At 50.1% G+C, this 13,698-nt stretch overlaps 1 protein-coding gene across 1 annotated transcript; it reads left to right on the forward strand.

Moving 5' to 3' along the window:
* Positions 1 to 293: 293 nt before the first annotated feature.
* On the forward strand, positions 294 to 9,773 carry PHB2 (prohibitin 2). Its single transcript, XM_006037037.3, has 10 exons — positions 294 to 589; positions 680 to 764; positions 1,537 to 1,616; positions 2,168 to 2,352; positions 5,664 to 5,793; positions 6,387 to 6,490; positions 6,814 to 6,891; positions 7,834 to 7,910; positions 8,177 to 8,182; positions 9,140 to 9,773. Exons 1-10 carry the CDS (start codon positions 463 to 465, stop codon positions 9,171 to 9,173), a joined length of 906 nt encoding a protein of 301 aa, XP_006037099.1. The 5' UTR covers positions 294 to 462; the 3' UTR covers positions 9,174 to 9,773.
* Positions 9,774 to 13,698: the final 3,925 nt, after the last annotated feature.

Here is a 13,698-nt window from a genome sequence, read left to right on the forward strand (position 1 = left end):
GGGCCGCTTGCGCTGCCGGAGCCGCGTCCGTATCGTGCCGCCGCGTGGGCGCCGCCATCTTGGGCCCGGGAGCAGCTTCACGGGGAACACCACTTCGTCACTTCCGGTCCACTACACGCACGAAGTGATTCACCCCCGCCACTTCCGGCCCTCAACTGCATCTCGGTTCCCTTGTACCCCGCTTGTTTGCCAAAAGAGCAACCACGTGCGGGAGGCGGGGATTTCCGTCCTCGCGCTAACTCCAGGGTCCACTTTTACCGGCCGCGTGTTGTGGCGGCGCCATGTCGGAAAAGGGGCGGGCAGGTTCCGGCCCCGGGTGGGTTGGGGAACGATTAGGCGTCGGGCACTTCCGGTGCCCTTCTCCCTTCAGTGCGCGCAGCAGCGGTCGCGTGGGGTCAGGGACTGTGCCCCCACAACCCTTGTGCCCCCTGCCTCGTGTGCTTGCAGCGCTGCCGCGCCCACATGGATCAGAGCCTGAAAGACCTGGTGGGCCGCCTGCCCTCAGGCCCGCGCGGCATAACCACCGCCCTCAAGCTGCTCCTGGGCGCCGGCGCCGTCGCCTACGGGGTACGCGAGTCTGTCTTCACCGGTGAGTCCTGGTCCCGGCCCCGCCGCCGACACCACCTCCCCCCCTCTCCCCGCCGCGCCGCTCACCGCGTGTCCCGCTCTGTCCCCGCAGTGGAGGGCGGGCAGCGCGCCATCTTCTTCAACCGCATCGGCGGCGTGCAACCCGACACCGTCCTGGCCGAGGGGCTGCACTTCAGGTACCTGCGGGGGGGTTGTCTGTCTGTCTGTGCCTCTGTTTGAGCTGGGCTTCCTGGTCCTGCGGGCTGGGTGGGGCCCCAGGTGCCTGGGTTGGGAGCGAGTTTGGGGCCTCGAAACCTGGCCCAGGCCCCAGTAATCGTCGTCCTCCTCCCCAAGCCCCCTCCTGGGATAGCTGGGCCATGCCCTGCCAAGGAGCCACTGCACCCACACCCAGCCAGCCAGTTCCTGAGGGGTTGGGGGGGTGTCACGCACACAAGAGGGCCCTGGGCATACCAGCCCCCAGGCCCAGGGGAAGAGGTTTTCTCTTCTTTCTGTTAAACAAAAACAAAACCTTTCCCAGTCACAAGGTTGTTTACTTTAAGAAAAGAAGAAATGTAAAGTCTTCACGTACCAACACTGCTGGGCAGGTGTGGGATTAGTATCGAAGGCATTTCTAGCTCCTTTCCTCCAGAGCCTGCGTCCTTCGGTCTCCTTACCGTGCCTTAATGAGGTAGAGGGGTGTCTTTATCTACCTCTTACAGCTGGAGCATGGAGGCACAGAAAAAAGAAGTAAGTGACTTTCCAGAGATCATGGGAAATGTCTCTATCAAACAAGGAGCACCCGTTTGGGTCTTCAGAGTTGTGGGCTATTACCTAGAGCACGTGGTCATCTTCATCTTCTCCAGTGTCGTTCAGTTCTTTAGCTCACTGCACATGCAAGCCCTGTCTGATTCCCCCTTACTTCACTGGCTGCTTTTCTTTTCATGTAACATGTAATATTTTTCTATACAGAATTCCGTGGTTTCAGTATCCAATAATTTATGATATCCGGGCTCGACCCAGAAAAATCTCCTCTCCAACAGGTTCCAAAGGTGAGGTCCTCTGCTTGGCCAGGACAGGGGAAGGGATGCGGCCCTTGGCCTACTTTTTGGAGAACAAGAGTGGCCAATCTGTAGCATGAACACCACAAATAGCACAAACAGCTGTCTCTGGGTGGGGCACACAACAGATCATGGAGGGATAGGCAGCACAGCAGCAGGTAGGGAAGGAAGCAGAAAGCAGAGCAGGAGATTAGATAGGGAGCACAGAGAACAGAACAGAAAGCAGAGCAGGCAGGAGAAAAGGATTAAAGTGGCCATCGGGGAGAATGCGGGGCTAATTTGAGGCATGCCTACCAAAAAAAGGTTGGCCTCCACTGGAGTAGAACATAAAGGTTTTCCATGCGTCAGGATTGTGAGGTCTTGGTAAGGCAGTGTGTGGGATGAGGACTCGAGTATTCGGATCAGGACAGCTGGTCAGAAGTGGGAGGCCCTGGCAGAACGGAGCCTGGGACTGGAGTCCTGGGGTGACGTGCAGAGCCTGCAGGACTTGAGGGCTATGGGGTGGCTATGGCTGTGCATCCTTACTGGCTTTCTCCTCTTAGATCTGCAAATGGTGAACATTTCTTTGCGTGTCCTTTCACGGCCCAATGCCGCAGAGCTGCCCAGCATGTATCAGCGCTTAGGCCTGGATTACGAGGAACGGGTCCTACCTTCCATTGTCAACGAGGTGCTCAAAAGCGTGGTGGCCAAGTTCAATGCTTCTCAGCTCATCACTCAGAGAGCACAGGTCTGTTTACTTTGCTATGGTGAAGGCTTGGGTGCACAGGAAGGACAAAGCTGAGGATGTGCAAGGCTTGGTCTTTTGACTCTGAAGACCAGGGTTACTTTCCTGCTGGGCACAAAGCTAGCAGATGTTGAGACATCTTGGATGGACTTTTGATTAACACTAAGAAGGAGCCTGTGTTTGTGTTATGTTTGATGCCACCTCCATAGGGAGATGGAGAAGAAAAATCTTGGGTTAAAGTTTGATGCTTGGGAAGAAGACTTGAGGTCAAGTTGTACAGGAAGACTGAATAGTGAGGAGTCCCACTTCTAGCTGAGCAAGATGCTACATCTCGGGGGGGAATAATCAAAAGTAGGAATACAAAATGTGGGTGACCAGTGGGTGGGTGGGTGGCAGCACTGTGGAGCAGGATCCTCAGTCAATCACAGACTCAGTACTAGTCATGTGCTGCAGCTGTTTAAAAAATAAAAACCAAAAAAGCGAACATAGTTTTGTGTTGCATCAATGGGGGTGTTAGATGCAAGCTGTGGGAGGTTATAGTGTCCCTTTACTTAGCACTGGTTAAGTCTCATCTAGAGCAGTGGCCAGCAACCTCTTTCAGGCCATGGGCCAGAACAACCTAGTGTTGGTCTGACATGTACCAGGTGGCTTTGGTGGCAGGGAGGGGGTTCCCTATTCCCCTACCAGAGCCACACAGCTGGAAGCTGTGCCTTCCTTGCTGCTCCTCTCTCAACCCCTTGCTCCCCAGCTGTAGTGCAAGCCCAGTTTCTACCTGGAAGAGAGCTGCACCAGAGTTGGGGAGTTGGAAGCTATTTCTGCTTCTCCCCAGCCCCATGCAGATCTCCTCCTTCTCCAGCTGGCAGCTGTGCTTACACCACACACTTGGGAAGGGGGGTATAGCTGGGAGAAGTGGTGTAGTCACAGCTCTCCCGCTGCAGTATGGCTCCTTGTTGCTCAGCTGCAGCATGGGGACAGCACAGGCAAAACCCTGCAGCTCCACAGGCCAGAACCAGTGGCTTTTGAGACATATATTGCTGACCTCTGCTGTAGTGTTGTGTGCAGCTTTGGGCTTCACATTTTACAAAGAACACGGAGAAGTTAGAGGTGGCCCAGAAGCAGGTGACAAAAATGATAAAAGACAGATGGCAAGCCACACAAGGAGAAGCTGAAATAAGTAGGTATGTCCAGCTTGCAGTAAAGATGATTAAGATGGGACCTGATAGCAGGGAGAATATCTTTTTTTGTTGTTACAGAAAGCAGGGTGTGGTCCAGTGGTTTAAAGTTGCAGCAAAGTAGGTTTAGATTGCATACTAGGAAAAACTCCTTCACTGTTAGAGCAGTGAGGCAGTGGAATCAACTGCATGGGAAACTCATGGAATCTCCATCTTTGGAGGCTTTCAAGAGCAGGTTGGATAAGCTGGGTCAGGGATGATTTAGGAGTAGACCTGCCTAAAGCAGGGGTGGGCAAAATGGCAAATTTGGCCAGCAGCTAGACTCCATTTCCCAGCAGCCCCTTTCCACATTGCTGTGGCTGCTTTCCATGGAGACCCCAGGAGTGGCAGAGCCAGGGTTTCCATGGAGACCAGCCCCAGCAGCACTGGTAGGGCAGGTGACTGGGTGGGGAGCTGCTCTAGAGCCTGGGGCTGGGATCTTACAGCAATGCCAGTGTGGTCCGGAGCTGGGGCAGAGCTGCAATCTGGTGCCTGCCACACCACTGCTCCAGAGCATGTGGACAGCAGATCGCAGCTCTGCCCCACGCTGTCACCGCGGCAGCATCCTGGCCTTGGAGCAGCTCCCTGCCCTGCTGTACACCTTGCTAGCTCTGCTGGGGCCAGTCTTCATGGAAACTGGCCCTGCGCTGTCACAGCTCCGCTGTTCCTGGGGCCTTCATAGAAACTGGCCTGCAGTGACATGGGTAGGGACTGTTGGGAAATGGAGTCCACCATGGACTGGACTTTGCCTGTCCCTGCCTAGAGTATGCTGTACAAAGTTGGAAGCGCAAGTATCATTTGCAACCCCTCGTTGGATGTGGGCTCACAAGAGCTCTGTAGCCTAGAGCAGGTAGATATTGTGCTCAGCAGCAGGAGAATGAAGCAGAGTTTGACAACCAGTGTAGTTACAAAAAAAGATTGAAGTTAGGATATGTTTATGGAGGGGCTATAGAAAGGTAGAAAAAGGAGTTCAGTCTGTCTGCTTAGAGGGTATGACTTGCAGAGCTATGCTTGCTGTCCTGTCCCCAGGCTGCTGTTTTCCGATGCATCTGGGCTTTGCTGATTGCAGGGTGGATTTAATTTAAATCAAATAGATTTAAATCATAATTTAAATCACTGGTCAGGAATTCTCAATCATTGTTAAACAACTAACAATGGCACTTCTGAGTCTGTCAGGGAGCGTGCTGCCCCCCCCCCCCCCCCCCCCTCCGTGACTGGTGCCTGCTGGGTCTGTGGGGGGACCAGGGTTCCCCTGCAGCTAATTGCCAAGCTGGGGAGGCACAGGGGTGGGGGGCCAGCAGGTTCCCCAACAGACCCAGAAGTGGACCAGAAGTACTTCCGGTCCACTTCTGGGTTTGCTGCGAAGCACATGGAGGGGCCCCCCTGCACTCCTGTGGGATGCTCCATGCACCCCAGCATTGCAGCATTCACAAGCCACGCCTGCTGCCTCAGGGTATGTAGAAAAAACTTTTAAAACTGTGTCTATCTCCGAATCGCTGATTCTCTGAATCAGCATCACATCTTTAGGTTCGGATTCGTTCCAAATCAACAAATTGAATCACTGTCCCTGATTCGGGCCGAATCCAAATTGAATAGGGCCTGCTTCGCACACCCCTAGTGATTAAACCCTGGGACTTCTTGCCACAGAATGTTGAGGCTAAGAACTTCCCAAGACAAAAGCAGACAGCCATGTAAGTGACCACTTGAGAGTATTCAGGCTTGTTACAACTGATAACCCTTCTAGGATTTTTTTCACTAAACCTCACACTTTGGAGTTCAAGCCAACTTCTAACCATTACAGAGGAGGATGAGACCTAATGCAGAGAGTGGATTGATCTGCCTACACACAGGATGTTATGGCTTTCTCCAAAGCAGCGGTGTCTGGCTGTTGTCAAATAAGATGCTGGAGAATGGACTCTTGAGCCAGGTCCAACTTGATGGTTACTAGGTTCTGTGCAGAAGTGCTGCAGTGCTCAACAACCCCTTTCCTATATCTCAGGATACTGCAGTAGGAGGCCTGAGAAATGAACTGCAGCTCTGTAGAGAAATGATTCCTGTGGTATGGTTCTTGCTGCCCTTCACCCTTGTTCACCTTCATTGCAGGTGTCTCTGCTCATCCGCCGGGAGCTGACAGAGCGAGCCAAGGATTTCAGCCTCATTCTGGATGATGTGGCTATCACGGAGCTGAGTTTTAGCCGAGAGTACACAGCAGCTGTGGAGGCCAAGCAAGTTGGTGAGTTGATCCTTCCCTGAGCACTCTCTAACCCACGGCCAGGGGGCAACTGCTATGGAGCATTGAATCCTGTCATTTTTTCATCTCGGGTGAAACTTGGAGTCTTGCTGAGGCCCCTGGCCACAAGCAGCACCTTGTTATTTTTCTTTTGAAATAAGCAAAGTTCTCTCATCTAATGTTGCGTGAATAAAGCTACAAAGTCAGAGCCTAGCCAGCCTGCACAACTTGGGTATTTCATGGGCAGCCTCTGGAGGTGTTTGGCCATAGGGCCCAGAGCAGAAACTACTGTGTACTCGAAGCTGAATAGACTTGACTCCTTCAGCTGCAGAATAACATCTCCTGTAGTTGTGCTGTGGCTGTGCCAGGAGAGTCCAGTAGAAACACATGATAGAGTTCCAGAGTGAGAGGCTGGCAGTGCAATTAAAGATCAGTTCTGGGTAGGGTCCTAAAGCCTGGTCACAGAGGGCCTTGGGGTTTATAAGCCTCCAGTGGGTGGACTGTAAGAAATGGTGCTGCCATAGGAGTTGGAGGGATGGGACCCATGAAGTGGGTATTCCCCACAGTCCTGATGTTCTTGGCTTTTCCCTCCCAAGCCCAACAAGAGGCGCAGCGAGCCCAGTTCCTGGTGGAGAAAGCCAAGCAGGAACAGAAGCAGAAGATTGTCCAGGCAGAGGGAGAAGCCACTGCTGCAAAGATGATATCCTTCTTCTGGGTGTAGCTGGTGCTGCCATCTGGTTCTCCTGCCTTGGGCAAAGTATGGGGGCATGTATTCACTGACCCGCCATCTGGGTGGGGGATGGTGGGGAGCTTCCATTTGCCACTGTAAGGCATTTGATATGTAGATGTGACCCCACAGAATCGAATAAGGATCCTGTCTGTGCCCTTGACTTGGAGGAGGCATGGGTGCAGCCAGGCCAAAAGTCAAAGGTCAACTGACAGCGTTATTTCTCAGAAAACCTCATGATGGGTTTAGAGGAGAGTCTCTTAGGAAGTTTCCCCTTAACCTGGTGCGTCTCTCACCTTGGTGAAGCACTGAGCAAGAACCCAGGCTACATCAAGTTGCGTAAGATCCGCGCTGCACAGAATATCTCCAAGACGGTGAGTTCATTGACTGGAGGAACCCCCTTCCCTTAGCCATTTGTGCTCCCTTATCCATTCCAGAGGCCATGTGATGAGTCCAAGGCGAATGTGACATGCCTTCCCCTGACTGTTGCCCCTTTCCTGCCCTGCCCAGCCAGGGTGAGGCTTTTCTGTAGTGATCTGTAATCTTGGCAGGGGCTAAGAGCCAGTATCCCCCTGTTGTAAACACAGGTCTATATCAAACCCCAGCACCCCATGCCTGGCCGCAGCCACCCAGAATCCCCGGTATCCTACGGCCTAGGACAAGGGGGCATATACCGACCTGTCTGAGGGTCAATGGTCAACAAGCTGGGGAAGAGACAGAGTGAGCACACTCTCAGGAATCTGATGGCACTGGATTGGAGAACTGGGGCAAGGAGTTTAGCTGTGCCATAATCAAGTTGTACTCAGTCAGTTTAGGTGCTTGTAAACCAATACAGAGCATGCATGCATGTGTGCGTGTCTATGTTTTACATTCAGATCCATTATGTACTTCACCAATTTTGGTTTAACTGAACCTAATTTTGTACTGAATTATTTATTCAATACAATTATATTGTATTGAATAAATCAATACAAGCTGGTTTAAATCAGTCTGGGAATCATCATGCAGATACTTTCATCAGTTTTAAGTTGGCTTAAATACAGACTAAAATTATGTTTTTGGCAGCCTTGAATGTCAGCAAAACCTCAAAGGCATCCCCTTAACACCTCATCCCTTCCTTGTGCTGATGGAACTGTGAGCAAGAAGCCAGTCTGAATTCAACACCTCTCACTGGGGCAGTTTGAGATAGCAGAGTAGTCTCACTCCTTCCACCCTTCAGGCAGACTTGCTCACCCCCTTGCCGTGGGTTAGAGAGTGCTCAGGGAAGGATCAACTCACACTGTGGCTTCCCCTATCCTCATCTCTGTCCCTTCCAGCTTGCTGCATCACAGAATCGTGTGTATCTCACAGCTGATAACTTAGTGCTGAACCTACAAGATGTGGACTTCACCAGGTAAGGGTGGCTTGAAGAGGATCCTGGATAGCCACCACAGATGGCTTCTCCTGCCCCTTTTCTTCAAAGGGCCTCTTGGGAGCTTTCATTCTCTCTTTGCTCATGTAGGGGTCAATCACCAGGGATGACCCTTAGAATTCTGTCCCCCATAGACCGGGCTGAACCCAGGGTGGCTGGGTTGGGTAGGGTCTCAGGGTTCAGGTCACGCTCAGTCTAATTATTTTTCTTTTCCCATCTCTCCCTTTGCTGCTGCTCCTGATCTGCAGAGGAAGGTAGGGTACAGAGAACTTTGTTTGTATGTGGTTTCTTGCATGTGGGGTTATGCTGGCTGGTGGGCATTGCAGGGCATCAGGGAGTGCTAGACTGCAAGGATGAGCTGATTTGAGGTTTAAGGTTTGGTGATCTGAGACTTGAGCAGCATAGGTTTAATTCCCTGCTTATCAGCAGACTGTGTGAGACCTTGGGCAAGTTGCTTAGCCCTTCTGCTTCTGTTCTGCGTGTAAAATTCCAGTGATAGGACACGGCAGCCTCTCAGGGATGCTATAGGGATACATGCAAGTTGGTTAGTGTGCTAGAAAGGTGGGGCAGTACAAATGACAGGAAGTGGCAGGCTTTGTGAGGAGTACAGAGCAGTAAATGTGCATCCTCAGTCTTACAGGTGGTGCAGTGTAGGTTGGGATGAGGGTGTCAGGCGATGGATAGAGATGATATTGGGAACATGGGTGGGAGGGGATGGGGTGGAGGTGCTTTCTCCTTACAGGATTCCTTTCTCTCTTCTTCGCTACCAGCATTATGACTATGTCACAGGCCAAGTGGGCTGAATGCCACTGACCCTAAGTGCAGGGAAGGGATCTTATTGTGTTGTCCTGCCCCAGGGCAGCTGTCCCCAAGCTTGCTGGGTAGGACCAGCCCAGCTGCAGTTGGCCATCAGTGCCCAGTTGAAGTGGTAGAGCTGGGAGCCAAGACTCCCAGGTTAACATTTAATTTAGACCCTGCTGAGATTTGTGGCCTCTCAAGTGTTTGTCCCTGCCTTGCCTTTTATGGGTTGAATTTCTGCCTGTCCTGGGGGGTTCACAGGGCTTTGCAGGAAGTGATTAGCCAGGACTGAAGGATGGTTTCTAGAATATTCATTAGTGTGTGTTATTAGGGTCTGGATCCAGTCTGAAATGCCACTCTGATGCACGTGTCCCCTAGCCTGAACTGTCTTGTTTCTGTTTCCTCTCCATCAGCGACAGCCTCGTAGGCAAACAGGTGAAGAAGTGAAGCTGCTAGAACCATCCAGAAGCATTTACGCTGACTGGCAGAGCGAGGCCTGCAAGCAGTCATGATGATCTTCCCCACTCCCTACCCCAACAGTCCCCCTCACTGGGTCCTTCACTGGTGCCCTATAATTTGATTGCCCTCTCGCACTGAATTCTCAGTTCAATAGCCAAGTCAGGGGATTCCCAGTTCCCCACTCCCTCTGTATTAACCAGCTCTACCATTAAGCCAGCCTAGTGATAAACTTAATCTGCATCTTACTTGGTTACTGAAGAAGATTCATGTGGCGGTGATGAGACCAGTGGAGCTGATGTAAGCCCTGGCAGACTTGCCATCTTTGTCAGCGCGTGGTTTTTTATAGGTCTAAAATCAGAACTGTTCCTGCAACACCCACATATGTCTTTATATCATAGCACCAGTGCCTGATTCTCTTTCCAATGAGTCTCTGGTCACTTCTTTTCTCCAACTGAGGGGAAAATGAGCTGCCCAACTCATGAATGGATGGCTTGGGGGCTTCTGTCATGGCTGGAATCTCCATCTGTGCGACTTTATCCACTCAGTTTATAAAAAAAAAAAAAAAGAATAAAATTGTGAATCTACTGATGTGTGTAGCTGGTGCATTCAGTTAGAAAATAGGCTCTGGGCTTGGAAAAGTGGAATCAGAGTGTTAAGAATGGTTGAAGGAAAGGGAGAATGAAATCTTCGTTCCTCTGGAGCAGGTAGTTGGTGTTTGGGAAGAGAAGAAAGGACAGGCCACATAGTGTGTGTCCTCTTGGTAGGAGGTGAAAGAAGCAAGGTGCGCATGTTTGCAGAGGTGGGAAGGTGATCATCCAGCTACTCTAGTCCTGGCTTTTTCCCCAGTATTGGGCATTCTGGGGAGTGACTTGTTCAATCCTGCAGTGTCTGCTGTGACAGTGGAAGTGTTGTTTAAGGTTAAAAAAAAAAAAAAAAAAAAAGCAGTACTAGACCGTAAACTAGAGCCTTGCTGGCTGGTGATAGGACAGCCCATCTTTTATGCAAGCTCCTGGGTGAAAGGATTGGTTGAGCCAGTCCCACACACCAGTGGTTCAGCTGAAGATTAAAGGTCACTGCTATGGTGAGTGGTATGGACAGTATCTTCACCAGACAATATTTAGGGGGCTGGGATTTCACCATCCAGCATTGGCTCGGGCACCATCTTTCAAAGCAGAACTGGTTCTGTTCTGTAGCATGATCCCAATAAAGCCACTAGCAAATGCTGGAGGGAGAGGCAGTGGCCCTAGCAGTGATGGGGAGCAGAAACCAATGAAGGTTGGTTACCTTTTCAGGCCCTACCAGGTGGAACTTTCCATCCTCACTTTACATAGCTTTGCTAGCAATGCTAAAACTTGCTATTTTCTAGGATGCCAGTGCTGCCATACCACAGTACACAGACTGGGGAAGCCAGTGGGAGTTGATAGTTCAAGGGGCTTAAGCAAGGCCTACCCTGCAGCCCATCATCCATCCTGTGGGTGGGGCCACTCAGACTGCCTTAGCCTTTCCCCTCTTGGACTACCAGTTCTAGATGAGGTGCTGCTTGGCCCTGCAGCTCTGCTCTGCCTGTTACTGCAGCAACAAACTTAGCATGTGGCAGAGAGCTATCTGTTTCAGAGAGTTGCGGAAGTGATGGAGCTTTATCTATGGATCTGGTTCTAACTTGGGGATGACCTGGTTGCATGCGGTTGGTGAGGCAGTAATCATCACAATAGGACCAATGGTTGGTGAGGCCTTGGGAGGCACTGATCGTAATAGGACAATTCACAATGCTAAGGAAACAAAGGCATAGGAACAGCAAAGCAAGGACACTGAACTTGAAAGTTTAGTAGAAACAAGCCAGAAATAGACGGATTAAAAGAAAAAGTCTAAGAGAGCTGTTTCTTAAGGACTATATCAAACTGTTCCAACATGGAAAAATCAGAGGAACTGCAAGCGACCAGTATGCTACACAAGGAACTTATTTACAATCTGGAGAGCTATTTACAGGCAAAGCAAGAAAGGGCCAGTTATTGAAGACATGCAAAGGCATTATATAAGTGTTTAGGGGTAAAAGTCATGAAGGCAAAGGCAAAAAGCAAGGAAACGAGAGCAAAGAGAAGTTCTTTGTATGTCAAATGGGGAAAAAGATCAAGGATCAGCAATTCAATAAAGAAAGTGAAATATGAACAAAAGCCTCAGAGAAACAGCAAAGGTACTCAAGCCTATTTTGCTCAACCTGAACAAAAGGCTAACCCAAAATAATTGCAATGTAAATGGGGGAGGAGAAAGGGCTGTAGCTCATGATGGGTGAAGCGGGCATCAGGAAACTCATTCACATTTGACAAATGACAGGATGCTCAAGACATCTTGGAGCCACTGTTAATTGGGTGCAAATGCTTGGATTACAGGCAAACAAAGTCCCAGAGGCCTGGAGAAGGGTAGATGTAGGACCTACTTTTTATAACCGAAGGAAAAGGAAGCCCTGAGGAGTTATAGATCAGTAAGGCTGACTCCAATACCTGCAATTACTAGAGCAAATCAGAGTACTGTTGATTTGTAAACGTGTAGGTTGATGGGTGCTCTCTAGCAGCCAAAGCCAGATCAATGCGAGCAAGACTCTTCAGCCAACCTGAGTGATTTCTAGGTACCACCAGGAGCACCAGTGCACCCCTGCGAAAGTTCCTAGCATTACTTGTCACCAGTGTCCAGTGCTTCAGAAGAAGGCAGGGTATCGCAAGAGTCCAAGTGCAGCTTGGCTGGAGTTTAGTACCACATGCACAGTGTGCCCTCACTGCTCTGGTGCGCTACCCTGGGAAGGGGAGAAGTGCCTGGTACTTGAGCCCTCTGAGTGCTATGGGGCAGTGCTGCTATAAGCTCTTTTCCTTCGGCTATCTCATAAGTCATGTTGAATATAGCACCATTTCTGTGGGTTTCTAACTTCATTTTTATGCAAACATTGTCAGATGTGACATCAACTCACAAAAAATGCACAAGGAGCAGGGTATAAAATATAGTTCTCTGAGGTCAGAGCTGTGCTGCCACCCTCCTTGCAGTGATTGGCACACAAGTATAAATGCCTTTGGAGAGCAAAGCAATGTTCAGCATAGAAGCAGTCTCCTATCACATGACATCACCATCATGTGCTGCCACCTCATGAGTAGCTCCAGTTATTGTCTCCTTTCCTTAATATTCCAGGCATCTGCTGGTCCCATGTGTGTGACATTATCAAAGTTTGACTGCATTTGCAATCCCCATGTTGGGCCACAGGGGTACTTTATGTTGGCTCTGGATTTAGGACCCACAGGCCTTGTTCCAGAGGGGGGGAACCTACCCTCAGACTGACCACAACCTTTCCATTTGATACTAGGCAAATGTATGGATGCACAGCGATAACAGAAAAGAAACAATACAAACAATTCTATGTATCTACCAGATCCTAGGGCTGTCATCAGAGTCAAACTACTGGCTAGGATGCAGCCTTCTGCTCTGGGGCCTTGTTAGCTGGTGCCACTTTATCTAGTGTTATGGAACAGTGTGGTACATGCTCCCCTGTTTTCCAGACTGTGTGTCCTTGTTGGCCTTGGAAGCAGACAGACTGTCTAACACAAGGCTGTGTGAAACTGTGTGACTGTCTGACCCAGGAAATCAACTCCTGCTGCCCATCCTGAACCATTCTAATACGTATATACCTATAAGCCAATTCCCAAAAAACAAACCTTTAAATACCATTCTTAAGCCATCACCTTGCACCACTGTGGTAGGTATTTAGTATTCCCTGGCTTCACAGCTGTTGCTGGTTGCCTCTTGGGGTCAGGCAAGATCCCCCCCCAACCCCAGCCCCTCAAGTGACTAGTATGGCTTATAGGGTGAGATGTCACATGGCTTCTGAAGCCCTGGTATGCTGGCCCCAGCTGAAGCTGCGGTATGGTAATGCTCCTCCATGTACTTAGAATGTTAGAGGTTCCTGACTAGAGGGTCTGGCTCATCTATTCAGGGTTAGACCAGTGGCTACATCTGGGGTTAGAAAGGTTTGGGTTTTTTTACCCCTAGGACAGAGTGGAATGGACTGGGGGGGATTTTTTAAATTTTTTTTTTTGCCTTCCCCAAGTGTAGAGCATAATCTTTCCCCAGGATCCTTTGAGCTTATATTAAACAACTATTTCCCTGGCATTGCAGTCATAAGGCCTTGGCAATGCCCTCATCTCCCCTGCTTTTACCCATGGTCTGTCGTTGAGTGCTGTTGGTGCTTCAAGGATTGTGACTTGCAGTTTTGTGTGAGGGGTTGAAGTGGCAACTGTAGGGATTCTTTGAGGAAATGACTGCCTGTGAACACAAGGATGGGACTCAATGGCCTGGGAGGCCCCTCTCAGGCCCATTTCTTAAAATTATATTAAAAAAAACCCCAACAATTCTTAGTGACAGTTCTGAATAGGAAAAGCAAAAAGAAACCCCCCCCCAAACTCCAACAAAACCTGGTTTATTTACAAAGGAAAGAACACATACCAACACCACACCCCATCTGTAAGTATTTACA

This window comes from Alligator sinensis, unplaced genomic scaffold (assembly GCF_000455745.1).
Source record: "Alligator sinensis unplaced genomic scaffold, ASM45574v1 scaffold1800_1, whole genome shotgun sequence".
Taxonomy (NCBI): domain Eukaryota; kingdom Metazoa; phylum Chordata; order Crocodylia; family Alligatoridae; genus Alligator; species Alligator sinensis.

Bases quoted from the DNA above. Each gene is read 5' to 3' on its own strand.
- PHB2 (XM_006037037.3), top strand. From the start codon at position 463: ATGGATCAGAGCCTGAAAGACCTGGTGGGCCGCCTGCCCTCAGGCCCG. The intron at 5,794-6,386 runs GTGAGTTGATCC...TTCCCTCCCAAG, and splicing joins TGTGGAGGCCAAGCAAGTTG to CCCAACAAGAGGCGCAGCGA. The intron at 6,491-6,813 runs ATATCCTTCTTC...TGCGTCTCTCAC, and splicing joins AAGCCACTGCTGCAAAGATG to CTTGGTGAAGCACTGAGCAA.